The 25,234-nt window shown below is 55.1% G+C and overlaps 2 protein-coding genes across 2 annotated transcripts; one reads left to right on the top strand and one right to left on the bottom strand.

Moving 5' to 3' along the window:
- The first annotated feature begins 327 nt into the window (after positions 1-327).
- KRT7 (keratin 7) lies at positions 328-14,757 on the top strand. Its single transcript, XM_037137488.2, has 9 exons — positions 328-739; positions 2,060-2,271; positions 4,303-4,363; positions 5,526-5,621; positions 7,047-7,211; positions 8,253-8,378; positions 11,443-11,663; positions 13,984-14,018; positions 14,406-14,757. Exons 1-9 carry the CDS (start codon positions 416-418, stop codon positions 14,582-14,584), a joined length of 1,419 nt encoding a protein of 472 aa, XP_036993383.2. The 5' UTR covers positions 328-415; the 3' UTR covers positions 14,585-14,757.
- Positions 14,758-16,064: 1,307 nt separating this feature from the next.
- Positions 16,065-23,717, bottom strand: LOC119041721 (keratin, type II cuticular Hb1-like). Its single transcript, XM_037135100.2, has 9 exons — positions 23,153-23,717; positions 20,781-20,989; positions 20,072-20,132; positions 19,086-19,181; positions 18,420-18,584; positions 18,147-18,272; positions 17,651-17,871; positions 17,446-17,477; positions 16,065-16,958 (listed from the first exon to the last, which is right to left on the bottom strand). The coding sequence occupies exons 1-9, from the start codon at positions 23,534-23,536 to the stop codon at positions 16,783-16,785; spliced, it is 1,470 nt and encodes a 489-aa protein (XP_036990995.2). The 5' UTR covers positions 23,537-23,717; the 3' UTR covers positions 16,065-16,782.
- Positions 23,718-25,234: the final 1,517 nt, after the last annotated feature.

Consider the following 25,234-nt stretch of genomic DNA (forward strand, 5'->3'; position numbering starts at 1 on the left):
TTTTTGTCCACCTCTTCGCCAGTTTTTCAGCGCTTGATCTCTCCGCTCTGGCCTCAGGGATCCAGACATCTTCACCCACCCCCCAAACCCCTCTAGGAAGCTCCCCTGACTGAGTTGGGCTCGGGCCATTGTTTCCTACAGCTCTGGGGGACTGCAGCCCTCCTTCCCAATCTGGACTGTTTTGAGTTTGGACGGAAAGCTTGGGCTTGGCCGGGTGGGAGGCGCGGAGGGCGGAAGCACAGCCCTGGGAGGGGCGGAGGGGGCGAGCGGAGAAAGGTGGCAGGCGGCCAGCCCCGCCCCTACCTGTGTAAGGCGATCTGCCGGAGCCTAGCGGATAAAAGCGGCCAGGTACGCCGGAGGTCAGCGAATTCGGCTCCCTCTCGCCCACTGCTAGGTCCGCTCTGGTGCAGCCAGCATGTCCACCCACTTCAGCTCCCAAGTCTTCAGCTCGCGCTCCGCCACGTTCCCGGGGCGCGGTGCCCAGGTGCGCCTGAGCTCGGTGCGCCCCGGGGCCTCCCGCGGCATCAGCCTCTACGGCCTGGGCACCTTGCGGCCGCGGGTGGCCGTGCACTCGGCCTACGGGGATCCGGTGGGCCCCGGCATTCACCAGGTCACCATCAATCAGAGCCTGCTGACCCCGCTGCAGGTGCACATTGACCCCTCCATCCAGCAGGCGCGTCAGGAGGAGCGTGAGCAGATCAAGACCCTCAACAACAAGTTCGCCTCCTTCATCGACAAGGTGAGCGGGCTGCAACCTGCCCGGAGCCATGCCACGCTCCAGGCCAAGCGGCTACTGAGCTAGGCGCTGGAAGAACGAGTCTCTATTCACCAACATCGGGAACTCCAGAGGCCAGGGCCGGGAGTTCCTCTCTTTCTGGGCCCCTTTCCCTGTGAGGGGGCTGCGTGGAGTCGGAGGTGAGGTAGGGGTGAAACGCCCTTCCCAGCTGAGGAGGCCCTCCTCACCCTCACTCTCTACCTGGAGGCAGATGCTAAAAATAAAGGGCCGGAGGGAGGCTCCGGGTCACACTCGCCCCACCCTACCTGGTCCTGCCGCTTCCATTTGGTGTTTGGAACTGAATGAGGTTATAACTGCCTTTGGAGACAGCCCGTTAGGGGGCAATGAGGGGGAAGGGACATTTGGGAGGTGTTTTTCCTGGCTGTTTGGGTTCCAGAGGGTGGAGTGGGGAGTGAGAGTGGGTGTTGGGAGGGAGGAGGCAGGCTTGACTGGTGGGTCTAGATGAGGGACAAAGTGGGGCTGGACCCCTGAACGAAGGGCTAGCTCCGGCGTCCGCTGCCAGGGCCTCCTCCCTTAGGTGTAGACCAGGCCTTCTCTCTCCTTCCTTCGTGTACACCCCTCCCCCCGCCACTTCCCCAGCCTCCAATGTCGCCATGCTGAGCATACATGTCCTTCAGGTTCTGCTGAAGCCTCCCAGACCTGAGTTCCTTTTCGCTGTCTCACTGTCTGCAACCCCCAGGGCCCGCCACCCTGAGTTGCTGGTTCTGGGGAGGCCTGCTTCCCACCCACAGTCATACAGGGTGCTCCTTAGAGGCTTTTTGGGCTTCAGGACTGAGCACAAAATAGGTGCTCATTTTACACTGACCAGATTGTAGTGCCCTGTCCTGAGGCCTTGCTGGAGGGAAGAAGGGGTGAGAGGATACTGAGGGAGGACAGACAGGTTCCAGCCTGAAGGCAGGAGGCTGGTCGAGCCCAGGACACAGGCGGGAAGGGGAACCCCTTCAGGGAGGGAGGTGGAGATCCCCTGTATTTTGATGAGGAGTGTAGGAGGGAGGAGACTTAAAGCACAGTGCCAGGGCACATTGTTGAACTAGGTACACCTGACCCCTGGGTTACCCTCTAAGACACTTGAGACAGAGAGTCCTGGAGAAGAGGCTTATCTGGGGTTATTTGCCTGGAGGAGAGGGCCAAGGGCTGGGGTCCAAGGTTGGAGGAATAGCCAGTGGGAGTGTGGGTTCTGCTGGGTGGCTGGAGACCCTCCCAGCCCCACTGTGCACAGCATGGCCTGCTGCTCAGGAGTTTCCTCCTCCATTTCCCTTGTAGGTGCGGTTTCTGGAGCAGCAGAACAAGCTGTTGGAGACCAAGTGGGCTCTGCTGCAGGAGCAGAAGTCGGTCAAGAGCAGCCGCCTCCCAGGCATCTTTGAAGCCAGTATAGCTGGCCTGCGCAAACAGCTTGAGGCCTTGCAGATGGATGGCAGCCGCTTGGAGATGGAGCTTCAGAACACACAGGATGTGGTAGAAGACTTCAAGAATAAGTACTGCCTCCCACTGTGACCTGTGGGAGTATGGGAGGGGTTCCATCTGTCCTTTGTCTTGGGCCAATCGGCTGGACCCCTGCAAGTCCCCTCTGGGTTAGGGGTGAAGCTGCTTAGTACACTAACCCATGAAGGGTCTTGACTAACACATTCCCTGCCAGTCCTAGTCCCTTTGTCCCTGGGGGTGCTTCCAAGTATTTCTGGTCTTTTCTCCTGAGTTACTCCCAGTAAAATATCTCTGCCCAGCCCTGACCTGCCTGTTTCCTTTTGGGTGTCTGACCTGGACCCCAAAAGAGGGTAGGGCAGAAGGTACCACAGATGTACTTCCGAAGTTGTGCAACTCTCACCAACTATTCTAGAGCAACTTCATTTTGTTCAGGTGAGGAATCAGAGACAAGAGAGGTCCAGGGACTTGACCGAGCTCACACGGCAGATCGTCGGGAGAGCCGGGACTTGAAATTTGGACCCCTGACTCCCAGGAGGAGTCATGGAACCAACCTGGGCTAGAGAGAAACAAGGAGAGGGAATGACCATTGTGAGCCAGGAGAGGGGGTGCAGAGGCTGATGTGCGGTGTGATCCAGGCAGGAATGTGGAGGAGGCTGTGAGAAGGGGCAGGGAGTGCAGGGGACAGGAAGGCTGGGGCTTTGATGACGGGCCTTTGAGACAGGCACTGAGTTTTCTTTTCTCACTGAATAGAAACCAAAGCTTTAGGCTTGGGCTGCTCCCCACATGCGCATGCCCGCACCCTGGGCAGGGGCGGGTAATGAGTGAGTTCTGCTCTCTGCCTGGAGGTGCGTGACTACTAAGCCAGAGCAGGGACACTGGCACTGACGAGAGGCAGAACAAACAAAGGCCTCTGGAGAGTGCCCTTCCCATTCTGCCCTGGGGCAACAGTCAACAGGTGGAATGAGACAGGTGCTGGGCGGGGAAGGCCTTTTGTTCTGTGAGTTTGCAGATGTGGGCACTCATGCTTTCCCTACCCCAAAGCCCACAGAGCTTCCCTGTGGAGCCAGGCCGAGCGCTGGGCTGGGGCAGAGGGAGGCACAGGGAGGGCCCTGCGTGCCGCTGCCCAGAAACTCCCATCGGCACTCTCTCCGGGCCGCAGGGCCCCATCCCTGGGGGGGGGGGGCAGCGGCCTCCAGGATGTTTCTGTACTCTTCTACAGAACTGAGGGAGGGGGACCTTGAGAGTCGGGAATCCCGGAGGGCCTCTGTCTGCCCAGAGTCCTGCTTCCCACCACAGTTGCTCCCCAGCAGCTCTTGAGCACTGCTGAGTTTCTGTTTCTGACACCTTTTTATTTAAGTTTCTAAATAAATCCTAGGTTAAGCCCACCTGCTCTCTTGCTCTGTGCCCTGCTTTGCTGGTGTCCTCCTATGGGCGGGGCTGGCTCCTTGGGAGAAAAAGGAGTGGGAGGGGCCCTGGGACCAGACCACGCAGTTGGGGCCTCGTTATTCCAAGAATGTATGCCCCCCCCGCCCCCTATTCTACAAGGTTCCTCCTCTTCAGGCCCCTTCTTCCCCCTCAGGCTGTATGATTAGATAGTGGTTAAGGCAAGGGCTTAGAGTCAGGCCTCCAGGTCTCAAGTCTGGGCTTTGCCACTTAGCAGCTTAGTGACTGGACAGATTACTTGGCCTCTCCGTGCCTCTGTCCGCTGCCCTGCTAGTCACCGTGCCATTGTCAAAGGATCATTGTGAGGATTAAATGAGCTAATGCGCAGGAAGCTCAGAACAGGGCAGGCCCCACATGAAGCGGTCCGTAGGCATGACTTTTATTCTTCTCTTTCTCCCAGAATATGCAGGCTTTGTCCTTGAATTCACGTGGCCCCTGCTCTCCCACCCCATCCCATGGCTAGACTCAAAGCCTTAGCAATCGAAAAGTCAGGGGCGCTGGGTTTCATAGCTGATACTTATTTTTCCAGATGTGTCATTAAGGAGAAGGTGAGGGTGGTGCAGTGTGGACTTTCACACCTGCATCTGAGGGTGGACAGAGGCAAAGCTGCACTGACACCGCGCCCGCCTCCTCTACTGCAGGTATGAAGAGGAAATCAACCGGCGCATGGCTGCTGAGAATGAGTTTGTGTTGCTGAAAAAGGTGAGGGGGCCAGAGAGGCGGGTGGGGGATGTTGTCTGAGCGCACGGGACAGGGGATCACATGGCCCTCTGACCTGAGCAGCCCTGTAGGGGACCTGTGGCCAAGGTCTGGCCTGGGGGACTGTGAGAAGGGAGTGATGGGCTGGGAGAAGGACAGATATGGAAGTCAGGCCCTTATAGCAGAGCCTGTCTTGTGTGTGCGCACGTGTGTGTGTGTCTGGTTAGTTGCTAGACTTGTTTCTGGGCCTGGAGGGGTTGGAATTAATACCAAAGGGTAAAGGTTAGAAAGGGAGATTCCAACTCCAAATAAGGACATGTTCAGTCATAGTCCCAACATTTCATTACAGACAAGGTAGCACGTGGCAGGCCTGAAATACTTGCTGAGTGAATGGAATAGGCTGCCTTGAGGCAGAGTAAGTTCCCCGTCCCTCGAGTTGTACAAGCCCAAGTTGGAAGGCCTTGAAAGAGCGACTCAATTTAAGATTCTGATTCAATGCATATTCACTGAGCCGCTGAGTTTTTCAGGACCATCCATGTAAATGCAGCCTGCCCCCAGAGTGCTGGCCCTTGGGGTTCAGGGATGGGTGCAAGTGGGTGCTACCCACAGGAGTTCACCAAAGTAAAGTGTGGCTGGAAGGCATCCAGACATCGCCTGGACCTGCAGTGCTATCTGGGGCCCACCTATGCCAGAGTCAGCCGTGCTGCAAGTTAAATACTCATCTGAGAGTGGTGCCCTGGAGTCTGAATGGTTTTATGCTCTCTTATTCGCCTGATCAGAAGTTGAAGCTCATAGAATCGAAGTGATTTGTTCAAGGTTATACAGCTAGTAGCAGGTGGCAGAGCCAGGGGTGTGTCCAGACCACCAAGGCCCTTAGGAACTGGTGAAGTGCTGGGGTTGGGGCTTTGGGGCACTCTGGGCTACTGGCATTGAGAGGGCGCCTCTGGTCCTGGGGCTCCCTGGAGATGAGGCCTGTCATGCAGCCTGGGAGGGTCGAGCGGAGGAAATTTCCTGCTGTGGGCACATCAGGCAGCCTGGAGAAACTGTGTGTTTCTTGGTAGGGCAGTGGTGTTTGGCCCTGAGGTTGGACAGTACTGGCTTACTCCCACCCCTGCTGAATGGTCTGTGTGCTTCTTACCCCGCCTGCCCCCGCCTCCCCCACCAGGATGTGGATGCTGCCTACATGAACAAGGTGGAGTTGGAGGCCAAGGTGAACGGCCTGAATGAGGAGATCAACTTCCTCAGGAGCTTCTATGAGACGGTGAGGACCTCAGGGCTGGGAGGCACGTCCTAACCAGGGAGCCATCTGGTCAACCCCCTGCCTCTGGGCTAGTCTGGGGGTGTGCTGACTGTGTGGGGGTTGCCTTTGTCCTGCTCTTTATCCTTTCTGGACTCAGGAGTCCTTGATGATGGGCAGTTCAGGAGGAGCTGGCCTTGTTAGAGCAGGGTGGCAGAGTCCGTCAGGATTGGCCTTTTACAGATGTGGAATGGCCATTTGTCTGGAAGTGTAATAGGGAGGGGCCGAAGGAGCCAGGAGGATGTGAAGGGGTCCCCGGCTGTGCCGGAGTTCCGGTGGGCTGGGTGGGGCAGGCGAGGTAGCCCAAGTCAGGAGAGACTGGAGGGCCTGAGAGTGTCCACCAGAGGGACTGGGCAGGAGGCTGCTCACCAATGGGCCACTCTGTCCGTCTACCCTCCCATCTCATCCTCTGCCTCCCACCCTTGCCCTGCCCTGGGCTTCCAGCTCTTTCCCTCACAGGACTTAACACCCTTTGTACTCCCATCAGTATGAAGCTCTGGCTTAAGAGGAAGAAAGGGTGGCCAGTCATCTGGCAGGACTGGTCTGGGACATAATTACACGTGGCCCTACATACAGTTCTCATTTCTCAGTTCAGTCCCGTCTGTGTCTGAATAGTCCGCCTCCAGCAGCCTCTCAGGGTGAATTTCCAAGGGGCTGGATCCTTGAGACTTTCTCTGAGCATTTTTAATCTTAGTGCAGGTCTTCATATGTCCGTCACATGCCATACATATTTGTGTGTCTATCTGTGTGTATATGTGTATATATTTTTTCTCATTATAAAATGTGTGCTCGTTGCAAAACATCCAGAAAATTAAGTAAAGTATAAAATTAAAAATAAGTCACCCACACCCTCTCTTATCATCTACCTTTTCAGATTTTTTTCTGTGCATACATATACAGAGCTATAGAAACATATATTTTAATAAAAATAGAACCATATTCTTTCCATGTAATGATATGTCATGGGTATATGTCCCTGACCTTAAATACAGCCATATCATCTGATTTAAAGGCTGCAGAGTGTTTCATTATTGGGCAGAACAGGACTTATTTACTCACCCGCCAGCGACCCCCTTCACAGTAGAGCTCTTGCCCCTGGGCAGCACCTCACAGTGGGGCCACCACCGCTTCCACGCCCTCTCACTTTTCTATCAGCTGTAATCCCACCAGACTCTTATTTCAGAAGCTGCTAGTGGGCTCTTCAGGGAGCCCTGGTGGGATGGGCCGTTTAGCAGATTCTGGTCTGTGGCCCCTCCCTGCCTGGTGACTCACACCCGCTCTGGCCTTTTCTACCTTTTTCTTTCCCTGGTGTGTGGGGAATCCCAGGATGGGCCTGGGTGCAGGGTGGGTCCTGCTCCCAAGCCCTCGGGTTCTGTCTGGTCCCTACAGGAGCTGTCAGAGCTGCAGTCCCAGATCTCCGACACGTCCGTGGTCCTCTCCATGGACAACAGCCGCTCCCTGGACCTGGACGGCATCATTGCCGAGGTCAAGGCCCAGTACGAGGACATCGCCAACCGCAGCCGGGCCGAGGCTGAGACCTGGTACCAGACCAAGGTGTGCAGCCACCGGGGACACATTCCCTCCTCCTGCAGGGTCCTTGGTGGCAGTTTCCCTTATTCCTTACCCTGTCCGAAGCCTTTAGGGCCTGGTCCCACTGGTCTGGCAGGCACCGGTGTTTAAATCTGTGGTGTTCTCTTGTGTCCTGGGAAAAAGAGGAAGCAAAGGACAGGGTCCTTCCCTCATGGGGGGGAGTGCAGGGCAGAGGAAGTGGACATGGTTTAGTAATTATAATGGCCAAAATGTGGCAAGTGCTCAGAGTGCTAAGCAGTGTTTCATAAGTTTTGCCTGTACTGACTCATTTAACCCACAGAACAGCCCTACTAGGTAGGTACTATATTATCCCCATTTTATATGTACATGAGGAGACTGAGGCTCAGAGAGGTTCAGTAATTTGCCTAACTCCACACAGCTTGTAGATGGGAAAGCAGGGTCCAAGGGCCGCAGACCAGGCACCGTGTGGTGGCAGCACAGCTGACTGTGCAGGTGCTGAGGGAGTGGGTGGGGCTGCTGGGGGAGGGAGCCTGAGGCAGGGTTTAAGCAGCTTACAGGGAGTCATCCACGGCGCACAGGTGAGCACGCAGGTAAGCCAACAGGAGACCTGGGCTCAGATTTGCTGTGTGGTCCTCGGGCAATGCCGTCATTCCCCGGGATCCGCTCTCCTAATCTGTGAAGTGGGTGGTGCTGAGGAGGGAGTGCTTGGTAGGTGAGGGTCTCAGACTTCCCGGGGGTCTCTAGCAGTAAGGTGTGACGGGAATGGGAAGAGCCCCGGGATCGATGGTGATGGGCCCCAGGAGCTGTCCTTGTCCTCTCTGTCCCAGCTGGGAGGAAACTGAGCCCCTGAGCCACCCCACTGTCCTATGCCTGGCTTTTGAGCACTGGGTGATGGTTGCTGGGAGTCACACTGTCTCTCCCTGGGAAGATAAGCCGAGCGGGCTGGTCAGTCAGAACCTGGGGCCTTCCTTGGGTGGAGAAAGGGACAAGTCCCCTGTGATCATCGCTCACCCATTGCCATACCTCTCTGTGTGGCTGTTCCAGTTTGAGACCCTCCAAGCCCAGGCTGGGAAGCATGGGGATGACCTCCGGAACACCCGGAATGAGATTGCGGAGATGAACCGGGCCATCCAGGGGCTGCAGGCTGAGATCGACAACATCAAGAACCAGGTGGGCACAAGCCCTCCTCCTCACCTCTCCCTATTTCTTAGGGCATGGGCAGGGTAGCCAGCTGACAATCAGGAGCAGGGGACTGGGGGCACAGGTGTCAGCCCTGCCCCTCTCCCAATCCCCTCCCCCTAACCTCTCCCCCTGGTGGGCCAGGCAGAGGCTGGTGCAGCTCAGACCCACTTGTGAAAGCTCTAGAACAGAATGTTCTTGGCCAGGTTTTGGCTCAGGCCAAACAGAGGAGAGGAGTCCTAGCTGAGCCTATGGAAGAAGGCTTAGGCTGTCTGGCCAGAAAAGAACCACCTTGTTACCAAACTGGTACTGAGCTCTCTCTCTCCTTGCCCTTAGCTTTGTGAGCAATGTGGTATACCTGGGAGCTCACACTTGTGGGGAACAGGGGGACAGCGGCCAATAGAAACCCTCACTATGGCTCACAAGGCCCGTGACAATCCTGACCTCACTTTCCACTGCTCCCTCACTCGCTGTGCTCCGGCCACACTAGCCCACTTCCGTACCTTGCATTTGCCAGGCATCTGCATGCTTCAGGGCCTTTGCACTTGGTGTTCCCTCTACTTGGAATGTGGTTCTCCCAGCTCTGTATGTGGCTGCCCCTTTCCTATTCCTGTGGTTTAGGACAAAAGATCTCAGAGATAACTTTTTCAACTACCAAGCTAATCTATCAGGAGTCTGTCTGAAGTTCCCTGAAGCACCTATCACTGCCTGAAATGTTCTGTCTTATTAAGTATTTTGACTGTGCCCCACACTGGAATATAGAAAATGCCTTAGAGCAGGGGCCCCATTTGTCTGGTTCACTGCTCCTCCCTTTCTAGCACCTGGCTCACGGTTAGGGCAAAGGTCTCCAACGATAGACTGATGGGAAAACAGGCTGTGAAGCTGACGTGGGGGTGTTGATGAGGGAAGGGTCTTCTAAGCCCTGGTGGAGGCACGAGTAGGGGGCCGGTCAGGGAGGTGCAGCTAAACCTGAGCAGGTGTTTGCAGTGGGGAGGGAGGGAAGGTAACCACTGTGGCAGCCTCAGAGACCTAACTTCCAGATGAGCTGGGAGGATGGGATGTGGGGTGGTTTGCCCAGAAGTCTCCTCCCCTTGAACCCCTGAAGGCCTGTTGATATGAGGGCGGAGGCTACCTCCTGGCACAGATGTGGGGCCGTGAATCACTAGGGAAGCAAGCCAGCCTCCAGGCCAGTGGGGAGACTCAGCATAATGAATGGCATGGGCCCAAAACCCTGCAGCTTCTGTCACATCCGGGTATCCTCTCACACAACAGGGCAGAACCAGGCCCCAGAGTTGGGGTGTCTGCCACCATTGAGGGACTCAGAGAGAGTGGGATGGGCTTGGCCAAGGGGCACCAGTATAACAGGGGAGGTGGTTGAGGGGCAGAGCACCGGAGGGCCTCCTGAGGAGGGTTGGGGGGGGATGGGCAGAGAGGCTGAGTGCATAAGCTGAGGGGAGAGGCTCTGAGGGCAAGGAATGGTGGGTGAGAAGGAAGGAGAAGGAGACTGGGGTAGGGTGTGGGGATGGTGGTCCTCTGAGCTGACAAGAGGAGGCCCAGCACTAGATAAGCTCCTGGTGGTGGGGGGTGAGCTACACACAAGGAAGCCCAAGGCCGGGCAGGAAGTGACAGTCATTGCTCAGGTCCATCGTGAATCTAATTACTCCTCCCAAACCCTGGGGGCTGCTGATCATGCATTTTAGGCTTGGGGGTTCCAAGTAGTGTCTCTGCTCCAAGTCCTCCCTGTTCCACACTGGTACCTGTTTTGAAGGTGGTTTTGGTTCTTATCAACTCCCTGAAATTTGGGAACCTAACTAGGATCCAGTGGCTTTGGAGGTGCTCTTGTTGGGGCTGGGGAGCTGGGCATTTGCACATCGTAATAGCATTTATTAAGTGCTTGCTGTGTGCTGGACACTGTGCCAAGGACTTGTGTATTACCTCATTTAATTCTCGAAATATCTGTGTGAGGTAGACACTATGATTATTGCTGTCTTAGAAAAGAGGAGACTTTGGCTCTGGCTGGTATGGCTTGGTTGGTTGGAGCATTGTCCTGGAACCGAGGGACTATGGGTTTGATTCCCCAACAGGTACATACCTAGGTTGTGGGTTTGATCCTCGGTCTGGGAGCATTTGACCCCCAGTCCGGGCACACACGGGAGGCAACCAATTGATGTTTCTCTTTCTTCCTTACTTTCTCCCTTCCTCTCTCTCTAAAGGCAATTTAAAAATGCCCTCGGGTGAGGAAAAAAAATAAAAAGAGGAGACTTTGGCTTAGAAGGGTTGATTTATCTAAGATCACATAGCTGGTAAGTGGCAGAGACAGAATTGGAACCTAGGCATTGTGCATCAGAACCCATTTTTTTAATTTTTTCGGTTTTTGTTCGGTTACAGTTGTCCCCATCTTGCCCCACTACTCTCCCTGCCTACTCACCCTCACCTCCCACATTCAGTCCTACCCCCCAGTTGTCTTTGTCCATGGGTTCTGTATACATGTTCCTTAACCACCCTTCCCCTTCTTTTCTTCATTATCTCCTTCCCCACTTCTGTCTGGTTACTGTAAAGAACAAACACAAGTTTGTTTTTTATTTCAATGTCTCTGGTACTATTTTGCTTGCTTCTTTGTTTTGTTGATTAAGTTCCACTGATAGGTGAGATCATATGGTATTTGTATTTTACCGCCTGGCTTACTTCACTTAGCAGAACGCTCTCCTGTTCCATCCATGCTGTGGCTAACTGTAGGAGCTCCTTCTTTCTTTCTGCTGCGTAGTATTCCATTGTGTAAATGTACCACAGTTTTTTGATTCATTCATTTACTGATGTGCACTTAGGCTGTTTCCAGCACTTGGCTATTGTAAATTGTGATACTATGAACATTGGGGTCCATAGGTTCAGAACCCATGTTTTTAACCCTTGGCATCCTTCCGTGCTTGGGGAAGTAGGCTGGTGCCAAAGAAGCCTCGTAAGCAAGTTGCCCAGGTGCTTACCGCAGGACCGGGAGGCAGGAAGACAGTGACTGGTGAGGCCGGCCCCAGCCTCACAGCTCCTCTACTGCCCACAGCGTGCCAAGCTGGAGGCCGCCATTGCTGAAGCTGAAGACCAGGGGGAGCTGGCCCTCAAGGATGCACGTACCAAACAGGAGGAGCTGGAGGCTGCCCTGCAGCGAGCCAGGCAGGACATGGCCCGGCAGCTGCGTGAGTACCAAGAACTCATGAATGTCAAGCTGGCCCTGGACGTGGAGATTGCCACCTACCGCAAGCTGCTGGAGGGCGAGGAGAGCCGGTGAGAAACTGAGAAAGGGATCCTTCTAGGGCTCAGTGTGGCCTGCAGCTTGACATTTATCCATCAACAAGCATTTCCTATGTACCCTCCTGTGCAGGGCCCTGGAGGTGGGAGGTGCAGGGAGGGTACGGCTGACACTTACTTCTTTGCCCTTGATGAGATGACCTAGAAGGAAAGACCATGTGGTGTAAAGCTCAGTGTAAAGCTGAAGTAGTAACTTCATTTGTCTGGCCATTAGCAGGGTCATCTTCTCTGATCCTTAGAACACATTCAGGTAAACAGGTCAGATGATGTTAATACAGAGGGGAAACTGGTTCAGTTTTATTAATCGAGGGGACAGGGCTGATGTGCAGTCAAGCTCTGCTGATTTCTGGTTCAAGCATCTTCCATAACTCCAGGCTTCTTCTCACTCTACAAAGTGCTAAGTCATGTGGTATTGACTGAATGTGGTGGAGGAGGTTAATTTCTCCCTGTCCCTGGAGATATTTGCATACTTATCTGCAGTCTGAGAGGAGGCTGGGATGGGTTAGTCGCAGGAAATTCTTCATGAAAGACAGAGAAACTGTGTCCATGAAGTTATGCTTTCATTCTCACCTTGATGGGTTGGTTGATTCAATCGGCCAATAGATGGCTTTTGAGTGGACCTTGGGGGAAGGTTAGGATTTGGTGAGGGTGAGAGGGAACCGCATGGGCAAAGGCCTGGAAGTAGGTCTCATCATGGCTTGGCTTGTTGGAACCCAACAGAAGTAAATAATATGTAAAACATGTTTCTGCCCTCAGGGAGCTTGCAGAGGGGCAGAGAAGACAAAATATCTGCAAAGGAAGCACTCGGAGACCAGTAATTTCGACCTATAGAGTGCTGAATTTACAAAGAACTTTTTCTTCTCTGAGTATTATCCCAGAGGGCTGGGGATAGAGACGGGTAATGAATGAATGGAGTGGAGAGGAAGGAGTTGGGGAACAAGAGAGCACTGGAAGCAGGGGGTCTGAGTGCTGAGGTCAGTCTGGAAGGAGTGGTGGGTAGGAGGAGGAAGGTTGGCTCCTAGTCTTTATGGAAGAGGAATGGAACACCAAAGGCCTCTGGGAAGAGAGAGCAGCTGATCTGGGGCATAAGGCAGTGCACGAGCCCAACTGTCCCAGCCAAGGTGCTTCTCTCTGTGCCCTCCTCCACTGTGGGTGCCGGAGTCTCACTTTCTTGGGAATGCATACCCTGGGCCTCTTTTCCTCCTAGAATCGGTGCTGGGGGACCCTTAGAGTTCGGCCTGACCCACTTCCTCCTGTGGGCGAATGATGGGGCCGAAGCAAGCAGAGACATTCCTTCTGAAAGCCTAACTTCAGACCAGGTTGCTGTCATTGGGGCTTAGGTCCTGGTTCTCTTAGAAGAGACTGTCCTGTCTCCACTGCTTAGGGGACATGGAGATGGATACGTGGTTTTTATTCCTCAATCCCTCTGCCCTTCCCAGCTGCCAGTAACCCCCAACACTTGCAGGGGCATTTGAACAAGGGGCCTAGAAGCCTCCTATCATAGTCATCTCTTGCTCTTGGCCTTCACTCGGCTCCCTGGACTTGGGGCTGCTGAGACCAGGTGGCTACCTCACTCCCTGCACAAACGTGAAGTGTCCTCTCCCCTACACTCATCCTCAAGGCCAAGGGCTTGGTGACAATGGAGCTGTGTGTCACAAAGAAAACACACCCAGCTGTCTTGTGTGAATTTTTAATTTCCAGTACAGGAAGTGTTTCAGCCCCACAGGCTGCTAAAGCCAGCCCACCTGACTCCCCATTCCCTCCTCAGTCCCTGCTGGAGCTGCATTCGTTCAGTCAACAATACACTAATTATTTCAAGTCATATCAATCACTACATGCCAACCTCATGCAGGGCCTGGAGACACAGTAATCAGTAAGCTACAGTGCACTTTGAGGATCTTATGACCTGGGTGGGGGAGGGAGCTGTTGATGTAATAGTAAGAGCGGCTACCATTTACCGAATCCTGTGTGCCCAGAGCTTTAGGTGAATTATGTCATTTAATCCTCGCAAACAACCCTGTGAGGCTGGTACTAAGTTTGGCCCTTTTTATAGGTGAGGAAACAGAGGCACTAAGAGGTTCCCAAGGTCATGTAGCCAGTAGGTGGGAGGGCCTAAGTGAACTCTGGCCGCCATTCCTCCTTGCTCATTTTGCAGCAAGGCTGAAGGAAGACCTGTGGTGTGGAGGCACGGGAAAGAATACCAATCTTGCCTGGGGCCCAGTCAGAGTGGTGCCTGGGGGTGCTCCTCCAGTGCTGAGGAGAGAGCTGTTCTCACAGATCTGTCCTCTACCCTCAGGTTGCACGGAGATGGAGTGGGAACCCTGAACATCTGTAAGTCCTTGGCTTCGGCTCACCTGTTGTGGTCACCAGACTGGGTGGGGTCTATAGGATGGCACACTGGCCCGGCCTCCTGGGCACCTGGGGCCTCTCTACCTTCAGTAGCTTCCAGCAGGTGCCCTAGAGCTCCCAGTCAGCCAGACTTAAGGGCCCAGGGAAGTGTTGAAAGAGGGCAGGGTCGGGCAGGGTCAGGCAGGGGACATGCCCCACCCCCCACTGTCCAAGGCTCCTTCTGGGCTGGCCCTTGGTGGGTGGTGGGAGAGGGAGGTGACGGTGGGGGCAGAGGGTGGGGCAGTCGCAGCAGGAGAGTGGGGTGGAGGGCAGGGGTGGGGCCTCGGTGGTGGGCCCGTGCTGACAGAGTCCTTCTCTCTTCTCTCCCAGCTGTGGTGAACACCACTGGTGGCGGTGGCAGCAGAATGACCTTTGGGGGAACCGGTGGTGGCAGCGGGCTGGCCTTCGGGGGAACTATGGGCAGCAACGCGCTGAGATTCTCCAGTGGAGCCAACAAGGCCTATTCCGTGAGGACCACATCTGCCACTCACAGGAGTGTCCTCAACTGAGCGCCACATATGGGGAGACCCACGTCCCTTCCCCCACAGTCACAAGAAGATTCCCTCCCATCCTGGTCCCATCCTTGGTCCCAAGACTGCAAAAGAGTCTGAAAAATGATGTCAGAATAGCTTCCAATAAAGTCTCTTTCTGAGGCCTGGGGGAGCCCATGGCCAGCACCTGGCATCCTGGCTTCCTTTGGCTGGGCGGAGAGTGAGCGGGGAGGGAGGAGTCCTGGAGAGGCGGGTCTGTCCCGACAACTGGAAGCCTCTTGTGCAGGAGACTCGGGTGCTGCTCTAAGGAACTTGGCTCTTTTTGGGGGTGAGGCTTGGCCCCCTCCCAGGGCTAGGGCCAGTTCCAAGTCTTCTGAAGAAGCCCAGCGACACCCTGGGGAGGTTGTGGCCCTGCCGGGAAGTGGGCAGTGGAGTCCTCTCCTGCTGAGGGGGCGGGGCTGACAGAGTGCATTCCTCAGGCCCTGGTTTCTGGGTGGACCAGTCAGGGCCAAGGAGCTGCTCTCAGCCCTTCCTGGTGCTTTGTCTGCCAGGCCCTGGGGCCCTGGACAGTGTGTGTTTTGAGGTCCTGGAGGGGCTTTCTGGGTCTGGGATTCTGGGGGGGGGGGTGGCAGTGGGAGGAGGTCCAAGTGTGTTTGGGAGAGGGGTAGAGTCTGGGTCCCTGGTAGTGGCTCAGCCCTAGGTCGGTGGGCTGAGGGTCGGTCTGTCTGGGTTCCTGAGGGTATGTCTGTGTGTAAGCCTGCACTGACTGGGGCGCCCACGTGTCAGGTCTCTGACCCAGGGTCTGTGTAACCGGGGGGTGTTTCTGTGGCCTGTGCTTGGGGGTGTCCACCCAGGATGGACAGCAGCCCATGGTGGGTGCTGGGGAGGCGGGTGGGAGGTCTGTGTCTGAGCCCCTCAGGGAGTGGTGGTGTGTGGTGGGGAATGGGGTCTATCAAGGGAGTGTTGGTTTCTAAGGGTGGGAGGAGTCCACATATTTGATCCCTGGTCAGGAATTTTCACCTGTTGAGGTGGGGGTGGCGTAGGGGAGTGAAGGAAGTGGATCACTTGGTGTCCCAGCAGCCCAAGTGACAGGGTCCCCACCCAAGGTATCAGGAGAGCCAGGCCCTCCCCTTTTTGCTAAGGCTCCTCCCTGTTGCCCTTCCAGCTCCTTCCGTGTGTCTGGGTTTGGGGGCTGCCAGCCCACGCCCCTGCACCCTTCAGGATGTGGAAGTAAGGCACCGTGGGTAGAGTGCCTCAGAGACAGCCCTCTCTGCCTCTGGCTGAGAACAGCTCCTCTGCGGTCTCCCGTGGGGGTGAAAACCAGGCCGGAAGTCACAGGAGTAAGCATGCGTGCTCACAGGGAGTGTCTCCAGGGCCTTCTACATGACCCCTGAGCTTCACTGGAAACGTGGAGGCCAAGTGCGGGGAAAGGGAGAGGGAGCCCAGGCAGCTGAAGAAAGTTGTCCCCTGGGGGACACAACCTGCCATTGAGCGTGAGTTTGTTTATTTGTTTATTTATTTATTTATTCCTCACCAGAAGACATTCCCCCCGCCCATCGCTTTTGGAGAGGAAGGGAAAGAGGAAGGGTGGAGCAGGGGTGGAGACAGACAGAGAGAGAGAGAGACAGAGACACCGATGTGAAAGAGGAACACGGACTGGTTGCTTCCTGCATGCATCTGGACTGGGGATCGTATGCACCTGGATGGAGGACGAGCCTGCATCCAGGTATATGCCCTGACCTGGAATCAAACCTGCCACCCTTTGGTTACAGGACAGCTGAACCACACAGGCCAGGGCTGTGCGTGGGTTTAGAGGGCTGGGGAGGCACAGCACCGGAACCACTCACACACCAGTAGTGCCCTGGGGCCAGCCCTTAGAAGCCACAGGAGTCCAAGCCCAAGTCCAGAGCAGCCCAGTCAGGACTGGACCATTGCCCAAGGTTTTAAGAAAGTCAGTTGTTCAGACTCTCGGGGGTGGGGAAGAGCTGCCAAGACATGCCAGCACAGAGAGCCCCATCTCCCTGGAAGAAATGAAGAGACGGGAAGGGGGAGTGGGGGATGAAGAACAAGAAATTAAGGCAGCAGTGTGAGCAGGTCAGGCCGACTGGTTCCCAAGGCTCGTCTATCTGAAACCCAGGCACTTTTGGAGCCCCGGGCCGGCTGCTGGAGTTGGGGCCCTTTCCCTCGCCGAGCGTGTCTGCACAGGGTCGGAGGCACTAGGCAAACCGCACCAGGCGGCCGCTGGGGCAGCTCTGTCCGCAGGGCGCGCACAGTCCGGTGCTCACCGCCAGGTTCCCGCTGCAGGGGGCGCTGCAGGCGCTGCCGGTCACAGGCCCGGAGCCCGACACGCAGAGGTCCCCGCAGACGACCCCGCCCCGAGAGCTGCTGACACCTGTGGAGAGGGGTAGGGAGGGCAGGGCTTAGTCCCTGTGCAGGTGGGAGTGGGGGCAGCGGTTCCTGCCTGCTGACCAGAGCCCACTTCTCTTGTTCAGAGATCCTCCCCTTAATTTTTATTCCTGGCTCCCCCTCATAGCTGGGCAGTCCTTCCCACAGTCTACCTTCAAGGATCATCCTTGATAAACTGTTAGCCCAGGCCCTCCCTACAGGCAGAAATAGCTATTCATGTTATATTCATTCACTGCCACATTCCACTTCTTCCTTCCAGTGTCTTCAGATTGTGGTTGTATATTTGTAAATAAAATTTTATTGGAACCCAGTCAGGCCTATTTGGTAGGTATTGCTTATGGCTGTGGCTACTTTAACCTTACAACCACAGAATTTAGTTGACAGACTACATGACCCACAGTCTAAAATATTTACTATCTAGCCCTTTAAGAAAGTTTGTCCTTATTTGAGAACCCATAGTATAGGTTACTTACAGACATTTACAGCACTGATGCCTTCACACAATCTTGTGGGGACAGAAGAGAGATAAAAATTAATTGGGGTAGTGTAAAGCTTGCAAAATCTCTCCTCCAAGTAATCCTGATGCAAGTTACATGAAAATAACATGACACACGTTCCTGGCTCTAAGCACAATTTGGAAAGATTGAGGAGACACCATTCCCAAGGTGTGGTCCTCACCTCTGCTCCTCGCCCTCCAGCAGGCGCCTGTAGGTGGCGATCTCGATGTCCAGGCCCAGCTTGGAGTTCATCACCTCCTGGTACTCCTTCAGCAGGCAGGCCATGTCCTGCTTGGCCTTCTGCAGGGCGGCCTCCAGCTCGGCCAGCTTGCAGCGGGCGTCGCTGACGGCCGTCTCGCCCTGCTGCTCTGCCTGGGTCACTGCAGTCTCCAGCTTGGTGTTCTGGGGACCCAGAAGGGAACAAGGAGGGTTAGGGTTCCCAGATCTCTCAGCCTATTTCCTGGGTGTGTCGCCTCTTGAACCCTGTTGGGATCATACCAGGAACAGGCCTCTCACCTTCATCGCTTAGGTCTCTCTGAGTGACCACAACCCGTGACCCTAGTCACGTAAATGGGCTGGAGAATAAATGGTGAGATCCAGATGGAACACACACGGCCTGTGAGGCCCTGGCTAGGCCCCCAGCCTGTGTGGTGATGGAGGGCACAGGGGACCCATACCTGGCACTTGGCATTCTCAACCTCAGCTGTCAGCCTCTGGACCATGCGGTTCAGCTCGTTGATCTCCTCCTTGGTGCGGCGCAGGGTCTCCCCATGACGGATCACCGTGGCCTTCATCTCCTCGCACTGCGGGGAAGCAGAGACACTCATGGGACACAGGATATGTCGTTCCACTGAGCCCCGCAGCTTGCTCATCTGCCACCCCATCCTGAGAGCTGTATGCCCTTCCCGGGCCCTTTTAGCATCCCTCCTGCTGGGGTGCTGGGCACTCACCTTGCTGCGGTACCAGGACTCGGCCTCGGCCCGGCTGCGGCTGGCGATGTCGTCATACTGAGCCTTGATCTCGGCAATGACGCAGTCCATGTTCAGGTCCCGGCTGTTGTCCATCTTGACGACCACCGAGGTGTCTGAGATGTGGGCGTGGAGGACGCGGATCTCCTGTGGGGGTAGGAGTGTAAGAGCTTCTTTGACCAGAACCCTGCTCTCAGCAGCCCACCTCCTCCCTGTTCCCTTCCTCTGCTTCTTCCCAGACTCACTGTCTGAAGCCCCAGCCTCCAAGGTGAGGTCTGCCCCTCCACCGGGACCTCTCCGTGCGCCTCAGACCCACAGTCCCAGGCTGAGCGGAGCCCATGTCTGAGGCTGGGGTCTGACTTCTGTCAGGGCTCCCTGTCTGGGTCCTTGGGGTGCACGACCAGAACTTACCAGTTTGTGGTCTCCGTCAGTCAGCACACTAACCAGGGACTCTAGCTTGTCTGGGCCATGGCAGAAAAGACATCAAACTAGACCTCTTCACCTTGTGACAGTAAACCTGCCTCAGGTATCTCGATTCTGCTCTGCACTCCCCCAACCCAGGGGGTTCAAAAGCCAAGTGGCAGCAAGTGCTTCCCACCGTCTAACTCGTATCCTCCGTGCTGCTCCACCGCTCTGTGCTCCCCTCACCTCCTCATACAGTCGCCGCAGGAAATCAATCTCCTGGGTCAGGGCCTCCGCATTGGCCTGCAGGTCCGACTTGCGCAGGTAGGCACAGTCCACGTCCTAGAGGACAGAGAGTGGCACAGGAGTCTCACTGAGGGGACAACACAGAGCCCCTCCCACCAGGGAGGTGAACTCCCTGGAGACACCCCTCCGCTGGTCACCCCAGTGCCTGGTATTGTGGCACTGGTCAAGTCCTTGTTGCAGTGAGAGGGGTCAGGAGCAGGTCTGGGTCAGGGAGGGAGACCCCGAGGTGTCCAGGCACATCCTCTGGTACCCACTGGGGTGATGCCTCTAGAATCCACATCTTGTACCATCACTGAAGCTTAAGATCCAGTGTAAGACGGCTGAATTCTAATGATGCCCCACCCCTCTCTGCTCTGGAATTTTGCAGCAAGAAGTACAGACTGGTGGTCAGAGAAGAGGTCTCAGGGATCGGTTCTGCTCCTTTCAAGCCACTGCGACTCAGGGCAAGAGCCCTGGCCTCTGAGTCTGTCTCCTCACAAGGAAGCGGTTGGCAGGACCCGGTGAGAGTCCACGTGATGGCACGTGTGCTGGGTCAGGTCTAAAAGGTGAGGCGCAACGGCCCTGCTCATGCATTTCCAACTCTTGGTGGTCTGAGGATTTAATCTTCGCCTTGTATGAGTGTGCTTTTTCATCTATAAATATTTTTTGAGTGCCTACTCTCTGCCAGGCACAGGCAGAAGGAGGTGGGAAGCCATCAGCCAGAGGGGAGTTGCCACGGACAGAGAAGCCTGCTCTGCTTGAAGCAGGCAGTGTGCTCTGGTGTCCGGGGCCACCAGGAGCACTGGGGCATTTGGGAAAAAGAACAGAGGAAAGGGTGGGGTATGGGGTTCTGGGGGAGGCGCTCAGCCTCTCTGAGTTACAGAGAGCTCCCTCCTGCCTCTGCCCTTGGTTCTGAGTTGCAGGAGGAATATTCTGGGGTCACTCACCTTCTTTAGGGCTACAAATTCATTCTCAGCAGTGGCCCTTAGTGCAACCTCCTCTTCATACCTGGGGACAAAGGGCACAGGTTCAGTGGCTAAAACTTCAATAGCCTAGGATTTGGAGAGAATAAAGGTGAATTAAGGCCTAGACAAACACACTCCAGGAAGTGGACCATTTGCAGGGGGTCATAGAATCAAAGAGTGTTGGATTAGGATGAACCTTGTTCATCTCTTTCTTCTTGTCACTCAGAGCAACCCACGTCACCCAATGCTCTTCCTGAACCAGGAATTCTTACACGTGATGTGGGCCAGGGTGGGCGCCTTGCACGTTTTCCTAGGCCTTCTCTCTGCTTCTGGACTGCAACTCCAAGGCGGGGCAAGAACGATGCTCTAGTTCTGCTATCCCCCCGACCCCTTCTTATTACTTTCTTATCCTTCCCGTACCTCAGGGCCTAACACAACACTTAGAACATAGAGTACATGTTCAACAAATGTTTGAGGGATTAATGAAATAAACACATAATAACGAGGTAACTGGGTCAGCTTAGACTCTTGAATGTTTAAATTCCCATCCCAGAAAAATAATTTTCTCCACAAACTTCCTGTCACTGTTTTCTTCCTCTTAGAAAGTTCCTCTTGTGGTCCAATCCAAATCTACCCTGCTCTGAATTAATCCCATTTCTCTTCTCCAAATCCTTCTTCCTGATGCACTCACTTCTTCTTGTAGCCCTCCATCACCTCCTGCACGTGGTTGAGCTCCGAGGCCAGCCTCCCGCTGTCGGCCTCCACGCACTCGGCCTCCCTTCTCAGCGTCTCGAGGTAGCCCTCAAACAGGGGCTCCAGGTTGCTCTCGCAGCACTTGCGGTTCTGGTAGAACTGCCACTTGGTCTCCAGCAGCTTGTTCTGCTGCTCCAGGAAGCGCACCTGGTGTGGAGGTGGGAGAACAGTTGGTGGGAGGAGTCAACATCCCCAGCCCTCCTCAGAGAGCAGGCGGAGTCAGAACTGGAAGCGAGTTGTGCAGAGGCGAGTGGTGACAGCACCGGGCCCTGCCGGGCTCCCCTGGCCTGAGGACACACCAGCAGAGTCCTCGTCTCACGGTTGCTTGTTCAGACCTGGTGAGGGTCTGTTCAGGTGGGCCTGGATGGGATGAGCGAGAAACAGGGGTGTATGTGCTGTGCTGGATTATAGTCAGGCTGAGGTGGCAGGTGGGGATGGAAGGTAGTCATACTCAGGGAAGGCCTCCTGAAGGAAAGGAATGTAGAGCAGGGGTGGGAGGATAAACTAGGATGAAAGCCTTTTACTCTGAGCTTTCCCAGGGCAGGGCCTATGGCTCCTTTTTCTATGTCCTCAGTGGCCGGGCTGGGGCAGGGGGAGCAGTAGTTTGAATGGATGGTCAAGATGGGAAGGGCTTCCTAGCTGCGGAGGTCAGAGGGACAGCTGTCACCAAGCAGGGTGGCTGAGTTCTGGAGAGGAACAGGGGTGGGTGGCTTCTGGTCTTAAGTGGCCAAAACTTTATGTTGGACACTCAGATGGCTCTGGAAGCCGGGCAGGTAATGTGAATGGGGAAGACTGGGGGAAGAAGGGAGGGTGAGAACTGTAGGGAAATGAAGTATGCAGGCCATCGCTGGGAGTCATTCAACTCGGAGAGCTGCAATGGCAGCCATGTGCTGGCCAGACAGGACATCCGCAAACGCGACTAGGCCCTTGGCTCCAGTTTCCTGTTTCTCATGTGTTTTGCTGGAGTTGAGACGTTACCTTTGTCTTGGCATCCTTTCGTCCAACTCCACAGACTGCAGCTGGGAATTCCCTGGTTGGAACAAGTGCTCAGAAACAGGGAACCGGGACTGCTGATATTATAAGGGATCACTTTAGGTGGTCTTGGCTGGTGGGGATCCAGCATGGTGGGAGTCTCATGGCTGCCTTGTCTCTCATCTTCCCTTTCAAAGTCATGGTCAGCTCCCACACTGCACCACACACAGTTCTGGTGTGGAGAGCACTGGGGCCAAGAGGGGACACTGCTACCCAGCATCATACAGTGAATCAGCGGAGAAGCTGGGCATGGAGCCCAGCTGCCTGGTCCTAGGCCAGGAGCTTCTTCCAACTCCATTCCTGGACACCTTTCCCAGGTGTGAGCGCCAGCACACTCCGGGTGCAGTGTCTGCTGAGGTGGAGCAGCTCCTAATGGGGGGGCAAGGGGCCCTTGACCCCAAGTTTTGGGACTTTTAGCTTCTGGGGGCTGGGGAGCTGGAGAGAGCCCAGGCTTGGAGTCCTGCTCTGCCACCCACTCTCGGTGGGCCCTAGGGCAGGCCCCTCGCCTGGTCTCCTTTCCGTTCTGTTTGCACTCTGAGGGCTGGACTGGGGGTGGCAGTGATTCTCAAATATGAACCCTTCACAGGCTGACTTCAAAATTTTGCCATCCCCTTGTATTATTTTATTTATTATTTATCTATAAGTGGATTTGCTGAACATTCACACTTAAATGGGGTTAAAGGAGTAACTTAATATTACCGTTGGAGTTGTAAAACCGTTATCACTATGCATTTGTAAAAGGAAATCATAAACAAATTGTTGTTGAAACTGTTGCCTCAGACAGCTCTGAACCTGAAGCTTGCTCTCTTTATTAAAAGTAGGAAAGCAGCAAGTGTTAGAGGGATGTTAAAGACATTTAGCACTCAATGGAATTTTCTCCATTAATCTCAAGTATTGAAGCATTCGTGACAGGAGAATGCACCACTTAAAATTACCATGTAAAATACCAGCACTTCCCATTCCTATTTCTAGAGTGACTGCCTGCCTGGGAATTCTGGTCCCCCCAGACCTCCAAGCTCTGGAAGGGCGAGCTCAAGAACACCCGCCTTGTCTGTGGCGACCCTGCCTGCCGGGACAGAGGTTGTGTACAACAGTGCTATGGAATCAAGGGCCCTGCCCAATACACATCTCTCGGTGTCTGCCTGTGCTCTGGATCTGTGTCCATCTCCTCCACCTACTGGGAGCCCACCTGGACCATGTCCCTCCTGCCCCTGACTCCCCTTCAGTGCCCAGCCCAGCACCTGAAGATTTAGGAAAGGGCTGATCAAGAACACGCACCTTGTCAATGAAGGCAGCGAACCTGCTGTTGAGACACTTGATCTGCTCCTTCTCCTCATGCTTCACACACTGCGCATTGGGGTCAATCTCCAGGTTGAGGGGCGTGAGGAGACTCTCGTTGACCGACACGGTGGTGATGCAGGGCGGGCTGGGTCCGCACACGCCCCCAGAGCGGTATCCGAAGCTGCGGCCGCAGGAGCCAGAGCGGAAGCCCCCGCAGAGGCTCTGGCTGCCAAAGCCCCCAGTGAGGCCTCGGTAGCAGGAGACTCCGCGGTAGGGGGCGGCCGTGATGCAGCAGCGGCCGGGCCGGGGCCCGCAGGCCGAGGCGCAGCTGAAGGCGCGGACCCCACTTGGGGCTCCGAGACCGGAGGCCAGGCAGGACATGGCGCAGCAGTGGTGGCAGTGGCGGGCTCTGGACCTCGAAGTCCGCGTAGAGCCTTATATCGCTGCCTGCTGGCCCCGGGAGGGAGCGAGCAGCCAACGCGTTTACTAGCTTGGAGGTCGGCCCTTGCTCCCCGTTCCACCCGGAATCAAAGCGGGCCGGCTGCCCGCCCGGCCGCCTCCATAAAACCGCGTTTGCTACCCGCCCCCCACCCTTCCCCGTGCTTTATGGGGCCGGGAATTGCCTGGTCAGCTCCGCAGGCCCTGTGCCGTGCGCTCAGGACCAGCCCCCTACACCCCTCTGCTGGGTTAGGCCCGAGTAGCGCTGGATCTCTGGCTCCACGCCCGGGCTGGGCAGCTGGCTGGGCGTACCGGGCCCCTCCTGGGCACCCAGGCCCACCAAACCACCCTTTGGGCTGCGAAGCCTTCGTCTTAGTTATTTGTGCTTCTTCACACGGTGTGGGGGCGTGCGTGTTTGTGTACGTTGAAGGGCAGGGGTGTCTGAAGTCAGTTTTGCATTTTGTTGTCATGATCGTGCAAAGTGAATATTTGTAAATATTTCCTCAAGTGCAAAATAGGGATAACAGTACCCATCTGAGAGCTGTTAAGAGGACCTAATGAGGTAATGGACGGGAAAGCATTTAGGGCCCTACCTTCCACTTAATAAGAGCTCCTTAATTGTTTGCTTATTTGTTTGTTCTGTTTGTTCTACTATTATTAATTTGCCGTTCATCCTGCCTCTCTTTGGGAAAAATTCTCTTCTCTCTTCATCAGAACTCAGCTTATAGCTCCTCTCCTAGTAATGTTGCACCCTGTCCTGTACCCCTCTGCACTCTGGTAGGTGGATGGGAGGGGGTCGCATTTATGGAGTGCCTATAGTGTGTGAGGGCTTTATTTATTTTGTATTCTTTAAAAAAATTATTTTAACTGTTGTGTGTGAGGGCCTTAAAATGCATTCTTTCGTCTAACCTCCAGACATCCTTCTGAGGTTTACCTGATTTTGAAGGTGAACTCAGAGTGGTCCAGTGACTTGTCTGAGGTCACGCATAGAAGGCTCCGTAGAGAGGCAGAGTCCGAATCTGACAGGCGGCTCCCAGCCCTCCCCCTCACTGGCCCCTCTAGGGTCTGAGTCTTTGGGGGCTCAGGAGGGTTGGGCTCCTCGAGGAGGCAGGAGCCCAGACTGCTGGGCTTTGGGCCCTTAGAGAAATCAGTCTGATCCAAAGTCTTCCCTTCAACTGGTGCTTGGTCATGGCCACCAACTCTTGAAGGCCAAGCCCGTCATAATGAAAGCTAAGTATGTGTCTAGTTATAGACAGACGTAACCAAAGTGTGAACTCAGCAATTAAAAAGAAACGTGTAAATCATCCTTAGCTTCCTTTGTTTTAAAATACGAGTTATTATTGTGCAAAGGGTGATTAAATCCTGGAATCCCAGAGGTTGTGGTGGCCAGCCATGCCTGGCTTTGGGCTGCCTGGCATCTCATTTCTGGGGAGTGCCCCACTGCCCCCTTTGCTGCCCTTCCAACATTCCAGAGAGCCCAAAGCCCTTTGATCCAGCCTTGGTTTTGTGGGAGTTTCAGCCTAACCTTAGTTCTCTCCTCTGTAGAAGATGGAGCCCAGCTCCAGTGTCTTATGCTTCTACTTCCAGCTGCAACTGGAGTTGCCAGCTATGTGGCTTTAGGATTATGTATTCCTACACCAA

Source organism: Artibeus jamaicensis, unplaced genomic scaffold (assembly GCF_021234435.1).
Source record: "Artibeus jamaicensis isolate MK-2021 breed Jamaican fruit bat unplaced genomic scaffold, CSHL_Jam_final contig_233, whole genome shotgun sequence".
Taxonomy (NCBI): domain Eukaryota; kingdom Metazoa; phylum Chordata; class Mammalia; order Chiroptera; family Phyllostomidae; genus Artibeus; species Artibeus jamaicensis.

What these genes read in the sequence shown, in the direction of transcription:
- LOC119041721 (XM_037135100.2), bottom strand. Translation starts at nt 23,536, where the DNA reads ATGTCCTGCCTGGCCTCCGGTCTCGGAGCCCCAAGTGGGGTCCGCGCC. An exon ending in AATTTGTAGCCCTAAAGAAG is followed by an intron (nt 19,182 to 20,071) that starts GTGAGTGACCCC and finishes TCTGTCCTCTAG; the next exon opens with GACGTGGACTGTGCCTACCT. An exon ending in CATCAGTGCTGTAAATGTCT is followed by an intron (nt 16,959 to 17,445) that starts GTAAGTAACCTA and finishes CCCTCTCCACAG; the next exon opens with GTGTCAGCAGCTCTCGGGGC.
- KRT7 (XM_037137488.2), top strand. Translation starts at nt 416, where the DNA reads ATGTCCACCCACTTCAGCTCCCAAGTCTTCAGCTCGCGCTCCGCCACG. An exon ending in TCAGGAGCTTCTATGAGACG is followed by an intron (nt 5,622 to 7,046) that starts GTGAGGACCTCA and finishes TGGTCCCTACAG; the next exon opens with GAGCTGTCAGAGCTGCAGTC. An exon ending in AGTGGGAACCCTGAACATCT is followed by an intron (nt 14,019 to 14,405) that starts GTAAGTCCTTGG and finishes CTTCTCTCCCAG; the next exon opens with CTGTGGTGAACACCACTGGT.